The sequence below is a fragment of the Argopecten irradians genome, chromosome 3, assembly GCF_041381155.1.
Source record: "Argopecten irradians isolate NY chromosome 3, Ai_NY, whole genome shotgun sequence".
Lineage (NCBI taxonomy): Eukaryota > Metazoa > Mollusca > Bivalvia > Pectinida > Pectinidae > Argopecten > Argopecten irradians.
In genome coordinates, this window is record NC_091136.1 from 63,049,859 (window position 1) to 63,071,104 (window position 21,246).

The 21,246-nt window shown below is 39.7% G+C and overlaps 1 protein-coding gene across 1 annotated transcript in view; it reads left to right on the forward strand.

Annotated features, from left to right (window-relative positions):
- LOC138319332 (cytochrome P450 4F2-like) overlaps nucleotides 1–21,246 on the forward strand; it is a 47,533-nt gene that overhangs the window by 8,827 nt on the left and 17,460 nt on the right. Inside the window, exons 2-6 of the mRNA XM_069262412.1 lie at nucleotides 2,286–2,430; nucleotides 2,650–2,831; nucleotides 5,644–5,768; nucleotides 11,160–11,222; nucleotides 15,457–15,580. Of these exons, the coding sequence (XP_069118513.1) occupies nucleotides 2,286–2,430; nucleotides 2,650–2,831; nucleotides 5,644–5,768; nucleotides 11,160–11,222; nucleotides 15,457–15,580 (639 nt within the window). The remainder of the gene's footprint in view (nucleotides 1–2,285; nucleotides 2,431–2,649; nucleotides 2,832–5,643; nucleotides 5,769–11,159; nucleotides 11,223–15,456; nucleotides 15,581–21,246) is intronic.

Genomic DNA, 21,246 nt, shown 5'->3' on the forward strand with positions numbered 1-21,246 from the left:
GACTGACATTCGTCTGTTTGTTTAGTTTTACGTCCTATTAACAGCCAGGGTCATGTAAGGACGTGCCAGGTTTGTTGGTGGAGGAAAGCCGGAGTACCCGGAGAAAAACCACCGGTCAGCGGTCAGTACCTGGCAACTGCCCCACATGGGATTCGAACCCGCATCCCAGAGGTGGAGGGCTTGTGGTAATATGTCGGGACATCTTAACCACTCGGCCACCGCGGCCCCTGACATTCGTCTGCGAGCGCGGGCTTTTATACCCTCGGATTTTGTCAATCCGGGTCTCGCAAACGCTTTACTCGCTAGCGTAAACTTGACTAGCCAAGCGTGTAATACACCGAGACAACAAACAGGAAACCCGGACGCACACATGTTGTAAACAAATATACAGCGATGCCTGATCGGTATGTGTTTATTATTATTTATTACAAGACCTTCATATGTATTATGTAAAATAATAATGCCTCGATGAGAATTTAATATTTTATGTGGTTCAGTTTTATTGCCTAGTAGATAAGCGATATCAAACAAGTACGATAAAATGCAAACAAACGTTTTATTTTTAAACTTTATTTATTTTACATCGATTGAGAAACAAGTTATACAACTTATGTAAATCACTCTCGATGGCTCGGATGTAAGCGCGCGAGTGGTCTTAGTGTGGGAGGAAACCGGAGTGCCCGGAGAAAACCCACGTGATCGGGCAGGTGACTCTGGACCTTTTCACGTCCGTGCCGGGGATCGAACCCCGACCGCCTAGGTGAAAGGCGAGTGGCTTAACCACTACACCACCCGATAACGTTTTATAATGGTTTGCATAATCATTACTTTGCTCCATTAGCAGTAATAGGCACCAATTGTAGCTCTAAAGACGACACCATTTTCTGTCAAAAAGTCTTTTGAGCTACAATATTGCAGCTAGGTACTATCTAGACCTCTTAAACGTCTAAAAATGGTCTTCGGACACACTGATGGGCCCATTATGACTGGTTGTGTAAACTTAATAAATTGTGACCACTGTCACTTCATCCTGAATTATAACGTCAAACTAAACACTTTTATTACATGGACTAGAAAACTTCCGTCATATGGAAATGTTTAATTTTTAATGATTTTAAACTGAAAAGAGGAATAAAATTAGTATTTGAGCCCGATAAAATGACAGTTGTCCGAATCAGCAAAACGTCTTGTACATAAGGAGACTGGTCTGTTTTATTGGAATGGGAACTATATCATATCAAGTATCCTCTCTCAGGAAGCTGAATACCAGTTTGACACATTTTACAATAGAAGGAAGATACGTAGCAAACGTTTGTCATTGTGATCACATTCCACAGTGTGAACTTTTACATATAGCGGTATTTTGGAGCATTGGTTCCATACATTCCGGATCCAAATGATCTTTATACCAATAGGTCTAATATGGCCTCCTTAGTGTTACTAGTAAGTGACATATTTACGTTACAGTGACATATTTTCTACGTTTCAGTGACGTATTTTCTACGTTACAGTGACCTATTTCCTACATTACAGTGGCCTATTTCCTACGTTACACTATTACATAAGTCACATTGACCTATTTGCTATGATACAGTGACCTATTTCCTATGTTACACTTTTTCCTACGTTACAGTGTCAGACTTATTTCCAACGTTGCAATAAGATATTTCCTACGTCACAGCGAACTATTTCCTGCGTTACAATGACCTATTTCCAACGTTATGATGGCCTATTTCCTATGTTAGTGACCTGTTTCCTATGTTAAAATAACCTATTTCCTATGTTACAGTGACCTATTTCCTATGTTACAATAGCCTATTTCCTATGTTAGTGACCTGTTTCCTACATTACAATGACATAATTCCTATGGTACAATGACCTATTTCTATGTTACAGTGACCTATTTTCTACATTACAATGACCTATTTCCTGTTACAATGACATAATTCCTATGTTACAATGACCTATTTCCCTGTTACAATGACCTTTTCCCTGTTACAATGACCTATTTCCTATGTTACAATGACCTATTTCCTGCATTACAATGACCTATTTCCTGCATTACAATGACCTATTTCCTGTTACAATGACCTATTTCCTATGTTACAATGACCTATTTCCTATATTGCAGTGACCTATATCCTATGTTACAGTGACCTATTTCCTACGTTACAGTGACCTATTTCCTATGTTCCATTTACCTATTTCCTACGTTATAGTGGCCTATTTCCTATGTCATAATAACCTATTTTCACCGTTACAGTGACCTATTTCCTGTATTACAGAGTCCATCAGAAGGATACAAAAGGTTAGAATATCTTAACAAATTGACGAAAGAGTTCCCCCGCTTCTTCCGTCTTTGGATCGGTCCTAGACCGACGGTAATGCTGAATCACCCAGATACCATAAAGGTGGTCCTTAAAACAGCAGGTATGACGCCTTGTTCACTGGCCTCAGAATTTGCCAAAAACACTGTTGTTTTTTTTACAAAGCTATATGGTATCAAATACAGAAAAAGAACAAAAAAAGGCGGGGGTGGAGGAATCAGTCAATTCACCGACCATTTTTTATTGCTATCCATCCATCAGACGTGTTACTTGTGTGTGATGTGACCCTTATTTCACGACTGCAATTATATCGTTTTATTAGAGCCTAAAACTGTAAGTTTTGGAGGGATATATCGTCACGGTCGTCCCTGGTTAGGAGACGGGCTCCTGATAGCGGGGGGACAGCGCTGGGCCCGATCGCGGAGACTTCTCACCCCAGCTTTCCACTTCGATGTCCTTCGTCCATATATGGAGATTTACAACGAGGCTGCCGAGGAACTAATGGTAAATACCCCGTGGTGTTCTCAGTTCTAACATCCAGTAAATGCTATCAGAAGGTATTGACAATTCTAACATCTGGAAAATATCACCACAAAATATTAATAATGATATCACCTGGTATTTACCACATGATATTAACAATATCCAGTCACAGGCGTCTGCTTCTGGTTTTGGAAAAAAATATAATAGTCTACCCTACTACACCGGAGTCTTAAACATAAAATCGTGCACTTTGTGATACAAGTATGAATTTTGTCAGCCGTTTTGAAAACAAGATGGCCGGCGGCTTTAAACAATTACTAATGTTAATATTCGACTAAATTTAGGATCTTATCTTTTCTCTTCTTCCTAACTGACTGTGTCTTTCCTAATGCCCCCCTTGGCACCGCCTCACTTTTGGTCTTGAGTTGAGCGTTCGCCCCTGTGAGGAAGGCTCTGGGTTCTGCCCCCTGGCCGAGACACACCAAAGTATTTAAAAGTGGTAGTTATTGCTTCCGGTCGCTTAAAGATGCTCCACCACCGACAGAGCATAAATGATATCCCTCAGTTGAACAATAATTGGTGTTTGATCGTGTATATATATATCTAATTTACACAAAAATTAATATAAAATAATTTATTTCGCCTTTAGTGCATGCGCAATCAGTACTTCCTTCCATATAGGATATAGTGACACGGAATTTTTTCGGGATGCAATTAATTATTTTTCATATTTTTAACTTGAAGAAAAATTAGAAGCTCAAACTTTTCAATGGTGGTAATGGTGTAAAGTAAGTAACTTTTGTAACTGAAGAAAAATACTCAATCGTCTGCTCCTGTTTCTGATAGTGAAAAAATACCATTTGTCAGCGGTGGAGCATCTTTAAATTAAAGTGCTCATCATACAGGGAGTGGGACGACTGGTTCGTCCGTTGTCAGTATAATGTGACCGGGTGGGACATGTTGCTTGGTGTCTTCGGCGGCATGCTTCAGTGATGTAGCACTATGAAAAGGGCAACAGTTCCACTATACAAGAAGACACAACATGAATATACCACAGTCTCCTAACACACGCACTTCTCACAACATACACGTAACCACCGCATACCACAGGAACCTGGCATGATTTTTTTAAACTAACAGTATACATATATATACATATTATAGTATATATATGTATACTGTTGGTTAAAAAAATTTTTTGCCAGGTCCCTGTGTCGCATACATGGGATGCCGTCCTATGACCATAGCTGTTAATAGGACGTTAATTAATCAAACAAAAAATCAAGCATTCAGCAACCCTGAAAATATAGAATAAAAATCAGGATTCTATATTTCGTTTTCAAGATATTAGACTTTAAATATTTTTATGGCAGCCATGGCCGTCAGAAGCAAGATCACTTGGGGTCCCGTTCTCAAATACCTTGTATTAGGTCATAGTAATGGTTTACTTGTATCACAAAGTGCACGACTCGGCCAAAAGGCGGACTTATATGGCAAGCCAAGTTACTTTTTATTCAAATTTCCGATATCGGGAATTCTAATTTCCGATATCGGGAATTCTAATTTCCGATATCAGAAATTCATTTTCCGATATCAGAAATTCAATTTCCGATATCAGAAATTCTAATTTCCGATATCGGGAATTCAATTTCCGATATCGAGAAATCAATTTCCGATATCGGGAATTCATATTAATTCTAATTCCGATATCAGAAATTCTAATTTCGATATCGGAAATTCTAATTCCCATATCGGAAATAAGAAAACAAATTCTGATATGGGTAATTCTATTTCCGATATCGGTATTTCAATTTCCGATATCGAGAATTCAATTTCCGATATCGGAAATGAAGTATAATCTGCAATGCAAATAATGAGTGCTCCCAATTTACCGGAACCGGAAACAGAATAAAAAGCGCGAAAATCTTACACGTGTAAGGTTCAACATCACAACATGGCTGAGGAAATCCTGGCGACAGACGTCGGATTGTTATTTCGAACGTATTCGGATATTTCACGCACAGCCCTACCCACGTTTCTTAATACTTCCAGGCTCATACTTGCCTCATACTTCGGCCCATGTGGTTTGCGGAAATGCGCAGTGAAAGTCTGCGCATCGACTATCAGGGAGCAGTTATTGCAAGAAAATGAGAGAGAATTTCCGATATCGGGAATTGAATTTCCGATATCGGAAATTGTTTTCTAATTCCCGATATCGGAATTAGAATTTCCGATATCGGAATTAGAATTTCTGATATCAAGAATTTTTGTTCTAATTCCGATATCAGAATTAGAATTTCCGATATCGGAATTAGAATTTCCGATATCGGAATTGAATTTCTGATATCGAGAATTCTAATTCCGATATCGGAAATGAATTTCTGATATCGATATCGGAATAAAAGAATAAAAAGTAACTTGGCTTGCCATAGACTTAAGCCTCCGAACTATACTATATGAACTTTCATATAGTAGGGTCAGGCTATTTTATTTTTCCAAAACCAGAAGCAGACGCCCGTGATCCAGTAAATACCACCAAATGATATAAATTCTAATCACCAGTATAAACATCCGATAAAATACAACGTGGTATTCACAGATCTACATGTGAATCGAGTGATTTCACGTGATACTAAATTATCATAGTTACAGTATATATTCTTAAATCTTTGATACAATTGTCTACAGTTGTACCAATTTAATTTAAACCATGTTCATGTGCATCCGGTAAATTCCACGTGCTAGTAAATTGTCTTAGTTGTAGCTTTGATGTTCTTAAATCATTATACAGATGCATTCAGTTGTACCGTTTTTAAATGATGTTCCATTTCAGAGAAATATAAGTTTGTGTGTGGAGAAAGGGGAGAGTTTTGAGACGTTCAGTGTGGTTAGTGCGTGTACCCTGGACATTATACTGCGGTGTGCATTCTCCTACCGGACCAACTGTCAGAGTTCTGGGTACGATCTCTCAAATATCAACCCGTACATATAGCATAGCATACATAGTATACAGTTATTGAATGGGTATGAGGGAAATAGCACTTTTATTGTCCCCCGATACATAAACTATTTCCCGAGGCGAAGCCGAGGGAAATAGTTGTGTCAAGGGGGACAATAAAAGTGATATTTCCCGAATAAACCCATTCAATAAGTGTTTTATTATACCGTTGAGACAAATGCTATAACATATAACCCGTTGATATTTTCACTTGTTCCACATTCCATATCATCGAGTGACCAGAGATTTTTCTCGTACGTAGTCCTTTGAAGTATTAACTGCTGTTTTAAGAACTTTCTGTGTATTTCCACCGTCCCTACATGGTCAACAATTTTTCGAGAGATTCCTCGTCTAGGTTGTCGAATCTGGAGGCCATGTTTTAAACAAGTTGTCGTCTGCAGCGTCAAATCTAGATCACCTAAGCGCCTTGTGTTTTTTCGTTGGAAGTGAGATACAGTCTGAGAGGTTCCGAAAGTACTCCCAATGCGTTATCCAATCAAATTCATGATTAAGCAAAAGTCCGCGAAAATTTGAATGCAGGTAAATAGCTCATTTTCAGGTAAATAGTTCGAATGACTATTTACCTGGTATTATTTTGAGTTACACAACAATGTGCCGAAGGTGTGAATAGTACATGTGCATGTAATAGTACATGTATGACGACATTTACAATTATCATTTCAAAATGCAGGTAACTTAAAATAAGAAATTACCGTGTAAAGAACGCTTTAAAATCACCAAAATACACTGTAAAACTCATCTCAGCCATTCTAAATCGTATTTTTTCGCGGGGGAGACCCCCGAACCTCCCTAACAACAAAATCCCGCGTTTTCGGCGCTCGCAAATTCATCAAAATACATCGTAAAACTCATCTCAGCCATTCGAAATCGTAATATTTTTTCCCGAGGGAGACCTCCGGACCCCCCAAACACCAAAATCTCGCGCTTTCGGCGCTCGCAAATTCATCAAAATACATCGTAAAACTCACCTCAGCCATTCGAAATCGTTATATTTTTTATCGACAGTTTGATGATTTCCATTAGTCTCCAGACATGTTTCGAATGATTTTTGCCGATCTCTAAAAGTAGATGTAGCTCTTATTTGGTATGAATATTCGAGTATATGCACAGTTCTTGGCGCTTACCGACTGCAGTTTTCCATTTTTCTTCTTGAAAGTTTTTAATTACATTGACAATAAAATGTTTCCAGCTCACTTTTCTCATTGTATCTCCGTACATAAAGAACTCACCAAAGAAAATCTTTAAAACATACTGTTCATGTAGAACGACAATATCCCACATAGATCCCGATGAGGTGGTCTAGGTAGCCACGAAAGAACACATCCTGTACGGACATTCAGAATGCTTTTCCATAGAAAGCTAGAGTTCCCTGTGGTAAGCCGGTTCCAAAATACCAGTTTGCATTTGTCAACAAGTGCCTGGATTTCCCACAATCCTAGGGTTTGGATGTTTACACATGTAGGAGAGTCATAATCAAGTCTCGTATATACTCATATTCTAGCTTCCTTCCTCTGAAATGTTTCCAGGTCAGACTATGTGGCTGCACGACGAAAATTGTTCCAAAGCTCGCATCCTTAAGTCAGCGATGGAAGTAGTATCTTGTTCCAAATGATAACGCTTAACGCTGGAGACATCCCATGACTATGAACACCAAGGCTTATTAAGCGAGTTGGATAATTTTTAACTTTTTTTTTCATTTGCTTTATCATACAGTCGGCGCTCGTTAGAGACGTTGTTAGAAGACCCGCATAAACAACGCTGCCTTTATATCCCTTTGACACTTGTGATTTTGTACACGAAATCCAATTTTCTGTAGACAATAACGAATTTTGTTCAACAAAAATGAGTGCGAGTTAACAAAATTTATAACATATTACAAAAAATAAGTTTTGTTATACAAACAATCTTTCAGTGGACAAAGATAATGAAGAAATCCAATTTTGTAGATAAAAATCAATTTCGTGACACAAAATTGAATTCTGTCGTAACAAAATCATTTATAACTTTTTTATAATAGTTAATTTCCGTTATGACAAAAATATTTTTTTTAAACAAAATTATCTTTCAGTGAACAAAAATCATTTTTGTTATGACAAATTTCATTTTTGTGGACAGAATTCATTTTCGTCTCGACGAATTTCAATTGAGTCTCGACGGAATTCAATTTCGTCTCGACAGAATTCAATTTCGTCTCGACGGAATTCAATTTCGTCTCGACAGAATTCATTTTCGTCAGTTAAGTATGCAAATGAGTCCATGTTTGACCTTTACTTGTAAGCTGCAAACCGATTGGTTGAAACGCTTACAGTTGTCCCAATCTTTGGCGAAGGATAACCGGACTTGAAAGTTGTGATAGTGAACGAATGTTTGTTGAATAGGTACGGAATCATTACGATTATGACAATTCATGTGCATTTCCTTTAAAAATCTATTCCATAGAGTATCCATTTCTGTATGGTAACCTCCCTCCCCTTCTACTAGGCCTTATAAATGATATTCCAGAGCATGCGCCTTTTACGTGACATAATCTGCTGATTAAAGTAAATATATTAACATCCACAGGAATGACACGGATGATACAAACACAAGTGCTTTCTCCAAAAACTCTTGCAGCCTATCCTTTATGTAATTGAGTAACGATAAGCTATGTCTAGATCATTTTGTAAATGAGTATAACATGCTGCTACAACAAGCGTGTCATGTTAATCACCTATAACTAGGCCTTTTTTTTGCATTGTCTAATGTAAGTTCATCTATCGTCACTAAAAAAGCCACGCAGAGATCATACAACCTTGACCGACACCCTGTGTGACGTCATACGATTCCGAAAGACGTCCTCTGTAAAGTACATGAGCGGTAACTGACTAAAAGAGTCGCGCAATAGTCGCCATATTTTTTCATTGAAGCCAAGTTTTGATAGTTTCACAAGCAGTTCATCGATCCAAACAGAATTAAACACCTTTTGGTTGTCCAAGAAGGGGACGAAAACGGAAGAATCTCGGTCAATATAGTGTTGTATACTCTCCTTATGTATAGTTTTTGTTTTGCTATGTAACATCAGTTCATTATTCTTTGTAAAGATGGTGAGTCTAACAAATAATATTTTAGCTGAACTATTCAAAAAAGAAAATGCACTTTCGATTTTGAATGTCCGATGCTAGGTCCCTGTGCATGTATTGTGATTGTAGTAAGACCCACCCGTATGTGACATGACGACATTTTCTTTCATACCTGAGGGTGTAATACTGATACTGGTTTAGGGCAATACACTCATGTCGCCAGAGCCTCGTGATGTCACGGCGTCAACAAAATTTCTATTTCCTCGCTAAAATTTTAATATTTTTTCCACAAACTTTCTATAAAAGATGCAAACAACGGATTTTTTGTTGAAAATATCATTGAATTAGTGAAAAATTGATTTTCAGCAAAGGATTTCTTCGAATTTATTTCAAAATGGCGGGATATTATAGTTGTAAAATTGCAATAAAACGTCGAGGTATGAAAGAAAAATACTCTTTCGTAAGTGGATATAAAGGATAGGGATATTCTACCCTCGGCAGACCTCGGGTTTTACTACATTTTGTGATCCTCGGGTAGAATATCCCTATCCTATAGTACTGACCTCCTTCTGATATCCTGAATGTGTATTGTGTTTGTAGTAAACCCACCCATATGTGACATGACGTCATTGTACTGACCTCCTTCTGATATCATGTATGTGTATTGTGTTTGTAGTAAGACCCACCCATATGTGACATGACGTCATTATACTGACCTCCTTCTGATATCATGTATGTGTATTGTGTTTGTAGTAAGACCCACCCATATATGAAATGACGTCATTGTACTGACCTCCTTCTGATATTATGTATGTGTATTGTGTTTGTAGTAAACCCACCCATATGTGACATGACGTCATTGTACTGACCTCCTTCTGATATCATGTATGTGTATTGTGTTTGTAGTAAGACCCACCCGTATGTCACATGACGTCATTGTACTGACCTCCTTCTGATATCATGAATGTGTATTGTGTTTGTAGTAAGACCCACCCGTATGTGACATGACGTCATTGTACTGACCCCCTTTTTGTAGTAAGACCCACCCATATGTGACATGACGTCATTGTAATGACCCCCTTTTTGTAGTAAGACCCACCCGTATGTCACATGACGTCATGGTACTGACCTCCTTCTGATATCATGAATGTGTATTGTGTTTGTAGTAAGACCCACCCGTATGTGACATGACGTCATTGTACTGACCCCCTTTTTGTAGTAAGACCCACCCATATGTGACATGACGTCATTGTACTGACCTCCTTTTTGTAGTAAGACCCACCCGTATGTCACATGACGTCATGGTACTGACTTCCTTCTGATATCATGTATGTGTATCGTGTTTGTAGTAAGACCCACCCGTATGTGACATGACGTCATTGTACTGACCTCCTTCTGATATCACGTGTGTGTATTGTGTTTGTATTAATACCCATCCGTATGTGACATGACGTCATGGTACTGACCTCCTTCCGATATCATGTATGTGTATCGTGTTTGCAGTAAGACCCACCCGTATGTGACATGACGTCATTGTTCTGACCTCCTTCTGATATCATGTATGTGTATTGTGTTTGTAGTAAGACCCACCCATATGTGACAATACGTCATTGTACTGACATCCTTCTGATATCATGTTTGTGTATTGTGTTTGCAGTAAGACCCACCCGTATGTGACATGACGTCATGGTACTGACCTCCTTCTGATATCATGTATGTGTATTGTGTTTGCAGTAAGACCCACCCGTATGTGACATGACGTCATGGTACTGACCTCCTTCTGATATCATGTATGTGTATTGTGTTTGCAGTAAGACCCACCCATATGTGACATGACGTCATTGTACTGACCCCTTCTGATATCCTGAATGTGTATTGTGTTTGCAATAAGACCCACCAGTATGTGACATGACGTCATAGTATTGACCTCCTTCTGATATCATGTATGTGTATTGTGTTTGTAGTAAGACCCACCCATATGTGACATGACGTCATTGTACTGACCCCTTCTGATATCATGTATGTGTATTGTGTTTGTAGTAAGACCCACCCATATGTGACATGACGTCATGGTACTGACCTCCTTCTGATATCATGTATGTGTATTGTGTTTGCAGTAAGACCCACCCGTATGTGACATGACGTCATGATACTGACCTCCTTCTGATATCATGTATGTGTATTGTGTTTGCAGTAAGGCCCACCCATATGTGACATGACGTCATGGTACCGACCTCCTTCTGATATCATGTATGTGTATTGTGTTTGTAGTAAGGCCCACCCGTATGTTACTGCCGTTAACGAGCTGGCGGAAGAATGGACCAACAGAAATAGGTACGTCTTCTCGTGCATGGACAATCTAGTATATATTGGTGTTGTGTTGGTGATCAGTCTAGCACCGTACATATTGGCGCTGTGTTGGGGATCAGTCCAACACCATACGTATTGGCGCTGTGTTGTCCAGTTTAGCACCGTATGTATTGGCGCTGTTTGAAATTAGTCTAGCACCGGGCGTATTGGCGCTGTGTTGAGGACTAGTCTAGCACCGTAGGTATAGGCGCTGTGTTGTCGAGTCTAGCACCGTACGTATTGGTGCTGTGTTGTCCAGTCTAGCAGCTTGCATATTGGCGCTGTGTTGGTGACCAGTCTAGCACCGTAGGTATTGGCGCTGTGTTGGTGATCAGTCTAGTACCGTACGTATTGGTGCTGTGTTGTCCAGTCTAGTAGCGTACGTATTGGTGCTGTGTTGTACAGGCTAGTACCGTACGTATTGGTGCTGTGTTGTACAGTCAAGTAGCGTACGTATTGGTGCTGTGTTGTACAGTCAAGTACCGTACGTATTGGTGCTGTGTTGTACAGTCATGTAGCGTACGTATTGGTGCTGTGTTGTACAGTCTAGTACCGTACGTATTGGTGCTGTGTTGTACAGTCTAGTACCGTACGTATTGGTGCTGTGTTGTACAGTCAAGTACCGTACGTATTGGTGCTGTGTTGTACAGTCAAGTAGCGTAAGTATTGGTGCTGTGTTGTATAGTCTAGTAGCGTACGTATTGGTGCTGTGTTGTACAGTCAAGTACCGTACGTATTGGTGCTGTGTTGTCAAGTCAACTACCGTACGTATTGGTGCTGTGTTGTACAGTCAAGTAGCGTAAGTATTGGTGCTGTGTTGTACAGTCTAGTACCGTACGTATTGGTGCTGTGTTGTACAGTCAAGTAGCGTACGTATTGGTGCTGTGTTGTCCAGTCTAGTAGCGTACGTATTGGTGCTGTGTTGTACAGGCTAGTACCGTACGTATTGGTGCTGTGTTGTACAGTCAAGTAGCGTACGTATTGGTGCTGTGTTGTACAGTCAAGTACCGTACGTATTGGTGTGCTGTGCTGTACAGTCATGTAGCGTACGTATTGGTGCTGTGTTGTACAGTCTAGTACCGTACGTATTGGTGCTGTGTTGTACAGTCTAGTACCGTACGTATTGGTGCTGTGTTGTACAGTCAAGTACCGTACGTATTGGTGCTGTGTTGTACAGTCAAGTAGCGTAAGTATTGGTGCTGTGTTGTATAGTCTAGTAGCGTACGTATTGGTGCTGTGTTGTACAGTCAAGTACCGTACGTATTGGTGCTGTGTTGTACAGTCATGTACCGTACGTATTGGTGCTGTGTTGTACAGTCTAGTACCGTACGTATTGGTGCTGTGTTGTACAGTCAAGTACCGTACGTATTGGTGCTGTGTTGTACAGTCAAGTACCGTACGTATTGGTGCTGCTGTGTTGTACAGTCAAGTAGCGTAAGTATTGGTGCTGTGTTGTACAGTCTAGTACCGTACGTATTGGTGCTGTGTTGTACAGTCAAGTAGCGTACGTATTGGTGCTGTGTTGTACAGTCAAGTACCGTACGTATTGGTGCTGTGTTGTACAGTCTAGTACCGTACGTATTGGTGCTGTGTTGTACAGTCAAGTACCGTACGTATTGGTGCTGTGTTGTACAGTCTAGTACCGTACGTATTGGTGCTGTGTTGTACAGTCAAGTACCGTACGTATTGGTGCTGTGTTGTCAAGTCAACTACCGTACGTATTGGTGCTGTGTTGTACAGTCAAGTAGCGTACGTATTGGTGCTGTGTTGTACAGTCATGTAGCGTACGTATTGGTGCTGTGTTGTACAGTCAAGTAGCGTACGTATTGGTGCTGTGTTGTACAGTCAAGTAGCGTACGTATTGGTGCTGTGTTGTACAGTCTAGTACCGTACGTATTGGTGCTGTGTTGTACAGTCAAGTAGCGTACGTATTGGTGCTGTGTTGTACAGTCTAGTAGCGTACGTATTGGTGCTGTGTTGTACAGTCATGTAGCGTACGTATTGGTGCTGTGTTGTACAGTCAAGTAGCGTACGTATTGGTGCTGTGTTGTACAGTCAAGTAGCGTACGTATTGGTGTTGTGTTGAACAGTCAAGTACCGTACGTGTTGGTGCTGTGTTGTACAGTCAAGTAGCGTACGTATTGGTGCTGTGTTGTACAGTCAAGTACCGTACGTATTGGTGCTGTGTTGTACAGTCAAGTACCGTACGTATTGGTGCTGTGTTGTACAGTCTAGTAGCGTACGTATTGGTGCTGTGTTGTACAGTCTAGTAGCGTACGTATTGGTGCTGTGTTGTACAGTCTAGTAGCGTACGTATTGGTGCTGTGTTGTACAGCCAAATACCGTACGTATTGGTGCTGTGTTGTACAGTCAGTAGTAGTAGCGTACGTATTGGTGCTGTGTTGTACAGTCAAGTAGCGTACGTATTGGTGCTGTGTTGTACAGTCTAGTAGCGTACGTATTGGTGCTGTGTTGTACAGTCTAGTAGCGTACGTATTGGTGCTGTGTTGTACAGTCTAGTAGCGTACGTATTGGTGCTGTGTTGTACAGTCTAGTAGCGTACGTATTGGTGCTGTGTTGTTGTACGTAGTTAGTAGCGTACGTATTGGTGCTGTGTTGGTGACCAGTCTAGCACCGTACGTATTGGTGCTGTATGTGTTGTCCAGTCTAGTAGAGTGCATATTGGCTCTGTGATGGTGACCAGTCTAGCACCGTACGTATTGGTGCTGTGTTGTCCAGTCTAGTACCGTACGTATTGGTGCTGTGTTGTCCAGTCTAGTAGAGTGCATATTGGCGCTGTGATGGTGACCAGTCTAGCACTATATGTATTGGCGCTGTGATGGTAACCAGTCTAGCACCGTAAGTATTGGTGCTGTGTTGTCCATAGCTGCAATATACGCTCAATAGACAGAAACTGGTGTCGTGTTTAGAGCTACAATTGGTGCCTATTACTACTAATGGAGCAAAGTCACGATTATGCAAACCAATATCGTTTGCATGTATTTTATCTTACTTGTTTTATATCGCTTACCTACTAGGCAATAAAACTGAACCGTATAAAATATCTAAATTTCAGCAAAACATTATTTTTGTACATATACATATGAAGGCCTTTCTGAAGAGAATCTATAGGGCAAGTCTACAAATTATGAAGTTGACGTCTAGTGAGCTGTATGGTAGATATAAGAATGATAGTTATGTTTGTTTTGGACAAAAATATTATGCAAATGCTTGTATATGCATAAAATAATTGGAAACCTACAAAAATGTATAGAAAATTGTGCCCGAGTGATTTTCGGAGGCACTGCTCCACTATGACACATTGAGACCAATTCGTACCCGGCCGAAAGGTATGGTAGGCCGGGTACGTATATTCGTTCTATGTTGTCCAGTCTAGCAGCGTGCATATTGGCGCTGTGTTGGTGACCAGTCTAGCACCGTACGTATTGGTGCTGTGTTGAGGACTAGTCTAGCACCGTAGGTATTGGCGCTGTGTTGTCCATTCTAGCACCGTACGTACTAGCACCGTACGTATTGGTGCTGTGTTGTCCAGTCTAGCAGCGTGCATATTGGCGCTGTGTTGGTGACCAATCTAGCACCGTAGGTATTGGCGCTTTGTTGGTGATCAGTCTAGCACTATATATATTGGCGCTGTGTTGGTAACCAGTCTAGCACCGTACGTATTGGCGCTGTGTTGTCCAGTCTAGCACTGTCGATATTGGCACTGTGTTGTGGACCAGTTTAGCACCGTAGGTATTGGCGCTGTGTTGTCCAGTCTAGCATCGTGAATATTGGCGTTGTGTTAGTGACCAGTCTAGCACCGTAGGTATTGGCGCTGTGTTGGTGATCAGTCTAGCACCGTAGGTATTGGCGCTGTGTTGGTGACCAGTCTAGCACTATATATATTGGCGCTGTGTTGGTAATCAGTCTAGCACCGTATGTATTGGCGCTGTGTTGTCCAGTCTAGCACTGTCGATATTGGCACTGTGTTGTGGACCAGTTTAGCACCGTAGGTATTGGCCCTGTGTTGTCCAGTCTAGCATCGTGCATATTGGCGTTGTGTTGGTGACCAGTCTAGTACCGTAGGGATTGGTGCTGTGTTGGTGATCAGTCTAGCACTGTACATATTGGCGCTGTTTTTGTGGTCTGTCTAGCACCAGTGGTATTGTCACTGTGTTGGGTACCAGCTAAAATTGAGAAGGTTTTATTGTTTTTGTAGAAAACCCTGGTTGTTTCCTGACATCATCTTTTACTTGACCAAAGGCGGTCGGAGGTTCAGACGAAACTGTAGATTTGTACATGATGTCGCTGAAGATGTGATCGATAAGAGACGCCGCACTCTCGTACGTGTCCACACTTAATATCAGTTTTATAAACATTTCATGCAACCCTTACATTATACCTTCCAAATTTAAAGGCCCACTGCCTTTCCGAAACGGCTATTAATTTTGAAAACGGGAATGTAAAACGAGATTGATAATTTTGAAGAGTCGCAAAAGTAATTAACTAACCATTAATACTACACGTATGCCTTATGAACTTTTATCAATATAAATAAAATGTCGTCTTATGTTCCCGCCGTCTCCCTAAATACCTAATTAAATTTGACTATCACTGCTCCAGACCACAGGGACTTGGCACGATTTTTTAACCAACATATATTTATTATAGTATCACATATATATATATATATGTGTGTATACTGTTGGTTAAAAATTTTCGTGCCAGGTCCTGTGCGGCAGAAGGCAAAGGGAGGCTGAAGTTGGTTCCGAGTTCCGAGTTCCGAGTTCCGAGTTCCGTTTAAGCTAAACGGAACTCGGAACCAGTTCCGAGTTCCGTTTAAGTAAAACGGAACTCGGAACCAGTTCCGAGTTCCGTTTAAGGATTTTGTTTTTTAAACAAAATTTTAAAAAAATCAATTTATGTAATTTGAACATATTACAAATGTTTTCTGTTGTGTTTTTTTCATGGATAATTTGTGATAGAGCTAGTTTAAATACGTTTTCAAATAACATATATTTCCGTTTAAGAAAAACGGAACTCGGAACCAGTTCCGAGTTCCGTTTAAAGAAATTCTCCATCTATTAAGATGAAATCATTCAATATGCCTAAGACATATGAATAATGTTGCCAGTTGTCATTTTTCATGGGTTACTAGTGGCAAATCCACTTTAATTTAGTTTTCGATCGACTTCCATTTCCGAGTTCCGTTTAAGTAAAACGGAACTCGGAACCAGTTCCGAGTTCCGTTTAAGGAAATTTTCTATCATTTTAGATAAAATCATTCTATATGCCTAAGACATATGAGAAATGTTGCCTGTTGTCTTTTTTCACGGGTTACCAGTGATGAATCCACTTTAATTCAGTTTTCGATCAACTCCTATCTCCCAGTTCCGTTTAAGGAAATTTTCTATCATTTTAGATAAAATCATTCAATATGCCTAAGACATATGAATAATGTTGATTGTTGTCATTTTTACTGGGTTACTAGTGGCAAATCCACTTTAATTTAGTTTTCGATCGACTTCCATTTCCGAGTTCCGTTTAAGTAAAACGGAACTCGGAACTAGTTAAATTCCGTTTAGATAAAATCATTCAATATGCCTAAGACATATGAACAATGTTGCCTGTTGTCTTTTTTCGTCGGTTACTAGTGAGGAATCCACTTTAATTTAGTTTTCGATCAACTCCTATCTCCCAGTTCCGTTTAAGTAAAACGGAACTCGGAACCAGTTCCGAGTTCCGTTTAAGGAAATTTTCTATCATTTTAGATCAAATCATTCAATATGCCTAAGACATATGAATAATGTTGATTGTTGTCATTTTTACTGGGTTACTAGTGGCAAATCCACTTTAATTTAGTTTTCGATCGACTTCCATTTCCGAGTCCCGTTTAAGTAAAACGGAACTCGGAACCAGTTCCGAATTCCGTTTAAGGAAATTTTCTATCATTTTAGATAAAATCATTCAATATGCCTAAGACATATGAACAATGTTGCCTGTTGTCTTTTTTCGTCGGTTACTAGTGAGGAATCCACTTTAATTTAGTTTTCGATCGACTTCCATTTCCCAGTTCCGTTTAAGTAAAACGGAACTCGGAACCAGTTCCGAGTTCCGTTTAAGGAAATTTTCTATCATTTTAGATAAAATCATTCTATATGCCTAAGACATATGAGAAATGTTGCCTGTTGTCTTTTTTCATGGGTTACTAGTGATGAATCCACTTTAATTCAGTTTTCGATCAACTCCTATCTCCCAGTTCCGTTTAAGTAAAACGGAACTCGGAACCAGTTCCGAGTTCCGTTTAAGGAAATTTTCTATCATTTTAGATAAAATCATTCAATATGCCTAAGACATATGAATAATGTTGATTGTTGTCATTTTTACTGGGTTACTAGTGGCAAATCCACTTTAATTTAGTTTTCGATCGACTTCCATTTCCGAGTTCCGTTTAAGTAAAACGGAACTCGGAACCAGTTCCGAGTTCCGTTTAAGGAAATTTTCTATCATTTTAGATAAAATCATTCAATATGCCTAAGACATATGAACAATGTTGCCTGTTGTCTTTTTTCGTCGGTTACTAGTGAGGAATCCACTTTAATTTAGTTTTCGATCAACTCTTATTTCCCAGTTCCGTTTAAGTAAAACGGAACTCGGAACCAGTTCCGAGTTCCGTTTAAGGAAATTTTCTATCATTTTAGATAAAATCATTCAATATGCCTAAGACATATGAATAATGTTGCCAGTTGTCATTTTTCATGGGTTACTAGTGGCAAATCCACTTTAATTTAGTTTTCGATCGACTTCCATTTCCCAGTTCCGTTTAAGTAAAACGGAACTCGGAACCAGTTCCGAGTTCCGTTTAAGGAAATTTTCTATTATTTTAGATAAAATCATTCTATATGCCTAAGACATATGAGAAATGTTGCCTGTTGTCTTTTTTCATGGGTTACTAGTGATGAATCCACTTTAATTCAGTTTTCGATCAACTCCTATCTCCCAGTTCCGTTTAAGTAAAACGGAACTCGGAACCAGTTCCGAGTTCCGTTTAAGGAAATTTTCTATCATTTTAGATAAAATCATTCAATATGCCTAAGACATATGAATAATGTTGATTGTTGTCATTTTTCATGGGTTACTAGTGGCAAATCCACTTTAATTTAGTTTTCGATCGACTTCCATTTCCCAGTTCCGTTTAAGTAAAACGGAACTCGGAACCAGTTCCGAGTTCCGTTTAAGGAAATTTTCTATCATTTTACATAAAATCATTCAATATGCCAAAGACATATGAGAAATGTTGCCTGTTGGCTTTTTTAATGGATTAATATTGGTAAATCCACTTTAATTTAGTTTTCGATCGACTTCCATTTCCGAGTTCCGTTTAAGTAAAACGGAACTCGGAACCAGTTCCGAGTTCCGTTTAAGGAACTTTTCTACTATTTAGATAAAATCATTCTATATGACTAAGACATATGAGAAATGTTGCCTGTTGTCTTTTTTCATGGGTTACTAGTGATGAATCCACTTTAATTTAGTTTTCGATCAGCTCCTATTTCCCAGTTCCATTTAAGTAAAACGGAACTCGGAACCAGTTCGGTGTTCCGTTTAAGGAAATTTTCCCTCTATTTAGATAAAATCATTCTATATGCCTAAGACATATGAGAAATGTTGCCTGTTGTCTTTTTTCATGGGTTACTAGTGATGAATCCACTTTAATTCAGTTTTCGATCAACTCCTATTTCCCATTTCCGTTTAAGTAAAACGGAACTAGGAACCAGTTCCGAGTTCCGTTTAAGGAAATTCTCTATCATTTTAGATGAAAACAGTCAATGTGCTTTAGACATATTAGAAATGTTTTCTGTTGGCTTTTTTCATGGATTACTATTGGTGGATCCACATTGATTTAGTTTTCGATCGACTTCCAGTTCCGAGTTCCGTTTAAGTAAAACGGAACTAGGAACCAGACCCGAGTCCGTTTAACACGAATACTTTGCAACGAGCCGAGTTCCGTTTAATAGGTTTCCTACCTCTAATTGCATGTTTTATTACATATATTGGAATCGAACTCTAGATTTTGCTGCAATGATACAACTCAGAATGAATCACTTAAGTACATAATGTATTTTCTAAAACATATCTAACACCCATACCCCAGTTCCGTTTAAGCTTAAACGTAACTCGGAACTAGACCCGAGTTCCGTTTAACCTCATGCTTGCATCCTTGATCAGCGAGCGGGGTTCTGTTTATTATTAATTCTACTTATGATAAGATACGTAATTACAAATGTAATCAATTAATTGTAATTGAAGCATTTATCATCGATAAACAGTGGAAATCTCTATAGCGTTGAGTTTTTAAACGAAGCTGACACACAAACCTGAGTTTCGTTGAACCTTTTACTAAACTAGAAACCAAACCCGAGTTTCGTGCAACAGCCCACCTGACCCGAAGGGCCGGTGAGCTTATGTTATACCGCGGCCTCCGGTTTCCGTTGTCAGTCCTTCGTCTGTCAACTTTTTCACAAAAATCTCTACTAGTCCTGAATTGCTTAATGAATTTTGACGAAAATTCGGCTGAAGCTTCCTTGTGTGAACGGTGGCCCTGGCCCCTAGGAGGCCTGAGGAACGAGGACTAGTAGTGGAAATATTGCAAATTCTTTAAAATCCATTTTCTTCTGTAGGAATGAAGAAAAGTTTGAATTTAGTCTAAAGCTTCATTGGAGAGATGTGGAACCATTTTTTTATAAACAGGGGGTCTGAACCCAAGGACGTCAGCCACACCATTTGCATAATTTTGAATCCCCGTCCAATAAAGATGCTACCATTGCAATATGACTTATATCCCGTGCTTAGATTCATAGAAGTCTTTCATATGTACATTAGAGGTGTATCAATGTAAAACCACTCTTCATGATATACAGTAATATTAACCATACGTTTAGAATGTAAACACGCTATCTGTCCAATCGTTGTAGCCTTGACAAAAATAAGATTTGTGAACCCCGTTACCCTACCGTACCTTATCTCGTATTTGACGAGAGTATCATAGAGTGGTATCCCTTCTTCTAAATTCTTTATGTAGCCATAAGACGAAAATGACTGAGGAGGAAAGGGGATAAACTACTGTGGGACCCCATAAAGTATTACATTGTGAAAATGGTTTTTTTACTGAAAAATCTCAATTTCAGTTCAGCAATACGCTACCACAACTTTAGTATACGAAAGCGTCTTTCCGTAGTAGAGAGTCCGAAGCAAGTCAGCCTAGTCAAATGGCAAATTAACCCCCGAAGGAAAGGAATACAAAATGGATATACCTCCTTGTGAAAAGAGGTGCACCATTGTGAAACCTGCTCGTATACAGTTAAAAACCACGAATGTATATAATGTCTACTGAGGAGGAGCAGTCAGAGACTGAGTCACCACAACCGCACCCAAGGAAATCCGCCCATCTGATTGGGAGGACAGAGACAGTGAAGGTCAGTGAAAGCAGACTGACCACGTCAACCGGCAGATGATGTCATGGAACAAGGACCCATCGAGGAGAAACGACATGATAAGTGAGAATGGTAATGGCAGAGGTATCTCTAGCCCAACGAAGGCGCGAAGAGCGAATAGGCAATGCATATATATATCTCCTCCCGCGGCATCAGGCATGAGTAAGAAGGAACAGTCTTAAACGTTACAAACATTATGGTGCCCCCATAACACGTGTTCTATGTTCCACTGTGGAGCTAACTACTGTACCATATGCCTGTCGAGACTGAACCCCCAAATCAAGGCAGACAAAGAAATGGAAGTTTCTACCTCTGGTCTACCATGAAAAGTACACTGGCAGTTTCTGTGTATCTGTGCGATAGTCTGCAATACTACCAGGGACAGGATGGCGCTCACTAGTCAACAAGAATAAGGAAACTCGCAAGCAGCTGGGCAGAGGCCATGACCGGATCCATCTTTCTGAAGATACACCACTAACAGAAGATCTTTCATCGTGACTGGTAGATGGCAGAAG